This window comes from Rhineura floridana, chromosome 2 (assembly GCF_030035675.1).
Source record: "Rhineura floridana isolate rRhiFlo1 chromosome 2, rRhiFlo1.hap2, whole genome shotgun sequence".
Taxonomy (NCBI): Eukaryota; Metazoa; Chordata; class Lepidosauria; order Squamata; family Rhineuridae; genus Rhineura; species Rhineura floridana.
Window position 1 is genome coordinate 91,156,515 of NC_084481.1, and position 7,355 is coordinate 91,163,869.

Sequence of the window (7,355 nt, forward strand, 5' to 3'; positions counted from 1 at the left end):
AGTCTCGGAGGTGTTGTTGGGATCCCCTAGACTTTCGGTACTGGGGGATTTCAATATCCACGCAGAGGCTGTCTTATCAGGGGCAGCTCAGGACTTCATTGCCGCCATGACAACAATGGGGCTGTCTCAATTTTCTACTGGACCAACGCATGTGTCGGGACATACTCTTGATTTGATCTTCGCCACTGGACATGGAGATGGTGACCTGCAGGTGGGGTGTTTTTCATCTACCCCATTGTCATGGACAGATCACCACCTGCTGAGATTTAGACTTACGGCGTCCCTTTCCCGCAAAGGTGGGGGACCTATTAAGTTGGTCCGCTCCCGGAGACTAATGGATCCTTTGGGTTTTCAGAAGGCTCTGGGAGATTTTCCGGCTGATAAGACTAGTGCTCCTGTCAAGACCCTGGTCAAACTGTGGAATACGGAAATGACCCGGGCTGTTGACACGATCGCTCCTGCACGCCCCCTTCAATGTAGAGCTCATACAGCTCCGTGGTATACCCCGGAGCTGAGAGTGATGAAACAAGAGAGGAGGAGGCTTGAGTGTAGGTGGAGGCGAACTCCTGACGGATGCAATTATGCTTTGGTAAGTGCCTGCACTAAGTTGTACATAGAAGTGGTAAGGGCAGCAAAAAAGTGTTATTTTGCTGCCACTATTAGATCATCTTTATGCTGCCCAGCGGAGCTTTTTAAGGTAGTACGTGGGCTTTTACACTCTGGCCCTCAGGATACTACAGAGTCATCTGAAGCCCGCTGCAACAAGTTTGCGGGGCACTTCCAAAATAAAATTGCATGCATCCGTAGGGACCTCGACTCTAATGTTAGGACAGTTGAATCCATTGAGGTACCTAGATCACGGTCTTGTCCTCAGTTGTTGGATGAGTTTCAGTCGGTGCAGCTTGAGGAAGTTGACAAGATGCTTGGACTGGTGCGTGCAACCATGTCGGTACTCGACCCTTGCCCTTCTTGGCTAGTTAAAGCTAGCCGGGCTGGAACTGCTGGCTGGGCCAAGGAACTGATCAATGCCTCCTTGAGTGAGGGAGTTGTCCCTCGTTGTCTCAAGGAGGCTGTAGTGAGACCTCTCTTGAAGAGGTTGTCCTTGGACCCAGATAATTTGAACAACTATCGACCGGTAGCGAATGTTCCATTTCTGGGCAAGGTCTTGGAACGGGTGGTTGCCAGCCAGCTCCAGGCGCTCTTGGATGAAACCGATTATCTAGATCCGTTTCAATCTGGTTTTAGGCCCGGTTTTGGCACAGAAACAGCCTTGGTCGCCCTGTACGATGACCTTTGTCGGGAGAGGGACAGGGGGAGTGTAACTCTGTTGATTCTCCTTGATCTCTCAGCTGCTTTTGATACCATCGACCATGGTATCCTTCTGGAGAGACTCGCGGAGTTGGGAGTTGGGGTACTGCTTGGCAGTGGCTCCGCTCCTACTTGGCGGATCGTCTCCAGAAGGTAGTGCTTGGGGAACATTGCTCGATACCCTGGACTCTCCATTGTGGAGTCCCGCAGGGATCGGTTCTGTCCCCCATGCTTTTCAACATCTACATGAAGCCTCTGGGTGCGGTCATCCGGAGTTTTGGAGTGCATTGCCATCAGTATGCTGATGACACGCAACTCTATTACTCCTTTTCATCTGCTTCAGGTGAGGCTGTTGATGTGCTGAACCGTTGCCTGGCCGCGATAATGGACTGGATGGGAGCTAATAAACTGAAACTCAATCCAGACAAGACTGAGATGCTGTTGGTGAGTGCCTTTTCCGCTCAGATGGAGGATGTTCATCCTGTTCTGGATGGGGTTACACTCCCCCTGAAGGAACAGGTTCGTAGTCTGGGGGTTCTTTTCGACCCTTCCTTGTCACTCGAGACTCAGGTAGCCTCGGTGGCTCGGAATGCATTTTACCATCTTTGTTTGGTAGCCCAACTACGCCCCTATCTTGGCGGTGATGACCTCGCCTCAGTTGTTCATGCTCTAGTGACCTCTAGATTGGATTACTGTAATGCACTCTACGTGGGGCTGCCCTTGAAGACGGTTCGGAAGCTGCAGCTAGTGCAAAACGCAGCAGCCAGACTACTGACGAGGACCAAGCGGTCCTCACATATTACACCTGTTCTGGCCCGTTTGCACTGGTTGCCTATTTGTTTCCGGGCCAGATTCAAGGTGCTGGTATTGACCTATAAAGCCTTACACAGTGTGGGCCCGCAATATCTGATGGAACGCCTCTCCCGCTATGAACCTACCCGTACACTTCGTTCGACATCTAAGGCCCTCCTCCGAGTACCGTCTCACCGAGAGGCTCGGAGGGTAATGACAAGATCTAGGGCGTTTTCGGTGGTGGCCCCCGAATTGTGGAACAGTCTCCCCGAGGAGGTACGCCTGGCACCTACGCTGCTATCCTTTCGGCGCCAGGCTAAAACCTTCCTGTTCTCCCAGGCATTTTAATATATTTCTATGTATTTTACTGTTTTAATGTTTTAGCTATGCTAATATCATTTAGTGTTACTATGAATTTGTATTTTTATCTGTGATTTTGTTCATTTATTGTATTATTGTATGTTGTACACCGCCCAGGGAGCCATTGGCTATGGGCGGTTTATAAATGAAATTAAATAAATAAATAAGCAAAATAATAAATAAATAAAAGCTCATACATTAATTGGCACATAAACAGTGACAGATGATGAGATGTAGTGCAGGCTCCACCAGTATCTTCCACAATTTGGTGTATCAGGTTGTGCAAAAAACCCCACAAAAAAACTTGTCCGTGGAGGTAACCATATAATTAAGTACAGAGGAGCCGAGTGGTCCCGTGGTGCAATAAAAATCCCCCTTTTTAAACTTTGAGTTTGGCAGAGGATAAAAAGAGCGACAGGCTTTACCACGAGCTGCACTTGAGTTGTCACAGACCTCATTGTTGGCATTAGTGCAGAGACTCTCATCAGGCTATTATATATAGATCTTGTAGAGTGAACAGGTGAAATTTGAAATTCAAAGTTCCAAGACAGATCTTACATCTTCAATTTGTATTTTAACCAACATGCAGGCTTACATTCACACGCGCATGAGAGCAAAAACATCAGATTTCCTCAAAGTGCTGAATCGTGCCCGGCCAGATGCAGAAAAGAAGGAAATGAAAACAATCACGTAAGTATCGAAGGAACAAATTTCTTTCTCTGCTTATGACCCTTCTTGTTCATCACTTGGTATAGTTCAGACCTGAGGAACAGAGGAACTTGAATAATTTAGCATTATTATCTAAATCATGGCAGCACAGAGATAGGTTTGATTGTACTTGGTGTAAATATCCTGCCTTGTTTGGAAGTCGTTAATCATGGTTTCCTGCTTTGGGTAGTAGGAAGTTGTTAACTCTGGCATCTTTACTTGTTTGCACCTGTCATGCAAAGGGGCTATGTATGGTTACAGGAAGTTCATTCTATTTTGACTCATTAAGCAGAAATATATGTTCAGACATGGTCATTACCTCAGTAGTTGAAGATGTGATGACCTTAACAGTGCACCAGACTCTCCATGGATAGTCCTCCTCCCAAAAACATTAGTTGACCCAGTTTACCGGTGGCTAAATTAATCCATTTGTATTACCTGATAAGGCTTCATGCTTGTGCAGGTGGGCAGTTAGCCTACACATGAAAGGCACGGGTAAAGTCATTGCCTAATTCACATGCAGTGACGTAATTGAGCTGGTCTGAAAAACTAGTTTTGAAACTGGGTCTTTGTGGTGAGGGAGACAATATGTAACCCTGAAGGAGGACATGAATGTTATAAGAAAGCTTATGATCGTCACTTAGTTGGAATACAACCATTTTGGCAAGCTCCTTAGCAAGGGAGAATCCCCCCCCCCACTCCTTGATCCTTTTGGAGAGTTTGCTACTGCATCCTTTGGCTCAAAATACAAGTGCAGGCTAGAAACTGCACCTATAATTTGTTAATTCGTCTTCTCATACCTGACTGTTCTTCTCTCTCCTTAAATGTAATGAGGCATGAAGACCAGTGTAGTTAACACGAGGAACTGAAATTAGCAGTTCACCTTTGGATTGCTGATTCTGTGGAGGCAGTACTGTATTTTTTCCCTTCTTTCATTGCATTGAAGGGTTTTTGAGTTCAGGGTATTATCTGGTTCCTCAAGGAAAAGGCTGGTAATGCCTGAGACTAATTTGGTACTTCAGTTCTTTGAGGTGCCATTGATATGAATCCACCGTATACTGTAGTTTTATGGGGAAACAAGTGAACATGTGTGGGAATAGGCTTGCTGGTCACACAGCCTGTAGAGTGTGCATGTATACAAATAGAATCTGTTAAGGGCTCTTCCAGCATAGCATATCTTACCTATAGGGAGGGGGAAATGCTTTAACTGATATAGACACCCTTAATGCTTCAAGAATCAGATTGCAAACTCATTCCTTTTCTAAGATTCTCTTTGCCCATTTTTTTATTGGTCGTTCTCTTGACCGGTGTCATGCAGGGAGGCAACCAGGGCAGCTGAGGCTGAAATAAGAGGTGATGGATTGGGCCAGTGAAGAAGCAGACAGGTTGGCCCAACAGTTTTTTCAGCTGTCAGACAAGGGAGGCAAGCAGATTGGTTTGTGAGAAGATAAAACAACTGGTATGGGCCATACATGAAGATGCTGCTGACTTATCTGACAGGATATTTGGTCTCTGACCTGGGGCAATTTGTTAATATTGTCAGTCTGATTTTCTTACTGTGATGAGGCACCATAATGTGGGAATTTGGCAGAAGGGCTAGAATACAGATAGTGAGCTTGAACATAGGTGTCCCAGGATTTTTTTGGGTGGTGGTGGTGGTGGATTAAATCAGACTGACTCCTGCTATCAACCCCAAAGATTAGACAAATGCACAGATATAGGAGCCTTGTGATTTGCAGTTTAGATTGTTAAAGGATGACTCTGGCCTTACCCAGAAATCAGTACACATATCTCATTAAATGGGTGTCTGGCTTCCTTCTCAGTAGTTCAGCTTCTGTGTTAAGCAGTCTTTAGTTATTGTAAAAAGTAAATGTACTGCCTTCAAGTCGGTTCCGACTTATGGCGACCCTATGAATAGGGTTTTCATGAGGCTGAGAGGCAGTGACTGGCCCAAGGTCATCCAGTGCGCTTCATGGCTGTGTGGGGATTCGAACCCTGGTCTCCCAGGTCATAGCCCAGTACCTTAACCACTACACCACACTGGCTCTCTTAGTTACTGTATGAAAATGTATTTATCCTTAAATGAGCTGGGATAACTGCTTCCTGGGGTGGTTGGAAGTTGTGACCGCTTAGGAACATACTGTTACTTGTACCTGTTCAAAATCTCCTTTCTTTGGCATCTGGCAAATGTCCTGGGAAGCTTCGCCCCTCTCCCCCCAAATTGGCAAATTCTAGTGTTAGACTTAAATAGCTAGGGGTCGGGCATGTAGTGTAATACCTGCTTTTCAGGATTACCTTTTGACTTTTCTGGGTTTGGTCCATACCTTGTAGCAAGGATAGATATCCTTTAGCCCTTGGGCCTAGTCCAGCCTGCCAGGCTTTCCAGTCTAGCTTCTCAACCCATCCTTCCTGGACCAGCAAATTGTGCCATCCCCTACTCCTTTGCTGATTGACAGAGTTCAGCTGAAGAGTGGAGACGCCCCCAGTGGTCATCCCTAATGTGGTACACTGGGTGGGGAGTTTGAGTAGGGAGAGAAGGGGGGCAGTCCCTGTGCGTGTTTAAGGGTATGTGTGTTAGGAGTATGAGTGATTGTATTTGTGTCTGGCCCTGCTCACTACTGGAATGTGGCTCCTGGCAGCTTTCCACCAAAGTAATGTAGCCGTCCATCTAAACAAGGTTCCCTATCCCTGCATTAGCAGCACAGTGACGGTCTTAAGATTTTTCCTTTAGATCAAGTGACATTTCCAAGCCTAAAGTTAATAGAGTTCAACAGTCCTGTCTACAGCCATCATGCTCCTTTCCCTTCCTCCAACTTCGAATGCTGTCCTCAGGGTGGCTTCTCATATCATGTTCTCCAACTAAGTAGAAGTAACAAAGATAAATGTATCACAATAGTTGTAATAGGTGGGGGTGAAAGGGAATATTTGTGTGAGCCTATATAAAGAGCTACATTTTCACCTGTAAAATGCACAGAAGCAAGATACTTTCTAGTGGCTGCTTTGATGGAATATGTATTTAATTCTAGTACCAGCTTCTGAATCTGAGACATATGCTATGTAGTGTGAGGAGATGCATCCAGTGTGTTCTCAGTAGCCCCCTTTCTCTTGATATGTGTGTTTAAGTTTGCACCATTTACCATGTTGTGAATGTTTCTAGGTAGTGTGGTATACCTAGGAATCTGCAGACAAGAAAAACTCAGTTGTGGTGAATTCACAAAATAAGTGCACTTGCATACTTCATCCTGAAGTCTAGCATTAGAATTGATGGGTTAGTGGTACAGAGCAAGGAGTGATAAGACACCTGGGCCACTTGTGCTAACAGAAAGCAGTAAGTATGTAAGCTATGAAGCCAGGAAGCTGTCAGGTGTGGTGATGTAGTCACAGTGTTCCAGAGCCACTCTAATTCTTGCCCTCTGAATTTTTGCCAGGGGGAAGACCTTTTCATCCCGTTAATGCCTGAGGTGAGGTGAAACGAGACAACTGTGGCAGAAGGCTGGACTTGCTACCTGATAATCGTAGCTTTTAAACGTTGCACCTCTCTGGGCTCTTAAGGAAATAAATCCAATCGGGTTTTGTTTTCTACACACGTTTGGGAAGTGATCTGCGGAATCGAGCTGTGCTTGCAAGGACTTAATAGTTCAAACAAAAAACAAACCTTAATTCCATTTTGATCAACTTTACTTTCTTTCCTTCCCCCCCCCACCCCTTTTTCAAGCTATTTTGCTTTGCAATATGTTTACCGGTAATGAGTTGCAGTATTTCTTATGAGAATAATGCAATATTAACTTGTTTTTCTTTTGAGTTCACAACTCCTGTATCTGAAGAAATATTGTTGGGGTTCATTAATAAAGGAGATCTTTCTATCTTACCAATCATGATGTATGCGTATTCATTTTTGAAATGAAATGAAATGAACTGCCTTCAAGTCGACTCTGATTTATGGTGACCCTATGAATATGGTTTTCATGGTAAACGGTATTCAGAAGGAGTTTGCTATTGCCTTCCTCTGAGATTGAGAGGCAGTGACTGGCCCAAGGTCACCCAGTGAGCTTCATGGCTGTGTGGGAATTTGAACCCTGGTCTCCCAGGTCGTAGTCCAACACCTTAGCCACTATACCATACTGGCTTTCATTCATTTTTAACTATGCATTATTAGTCTGTTCCCACACAAAATCAGAAAAGGGATA

The 7,355-nt window shown here is 45.2% G+C and overlaps 1 protein-coding gene across 2 annotated transcripts in view; it reads left to right on the top strand.

Annotated features, from left to right (window-relative positions):
* The window catches only part of ARPC2 (actin related protein 2/3 complex subunit 2), a 35,254-nt gene extending 28,218 nt beyond the window's left edge, over positions 1–7,036 (top strand). For both annotated transcript variants that reach the window (XM_061609267.1, XM_061609268.1), the window contains exons 9-10: positions 3,050–3,150; positions 6,597–7,036. In XM_061609267.1, the coding sequence (XP_061465251.1) occupies positions 3,050–3,150; positions 6,597–6,621 (126 nt within the window). In that variant the 3' untranslated portion in view covers positions 6,622–7,036. The remainder of the gene's footprint in view (positions 1–3,049; positions 3,151–6,596) is intronic.
* The last annotated feature ends 319 nt before the right edge of the window (positions 7,037–7,355 follow it).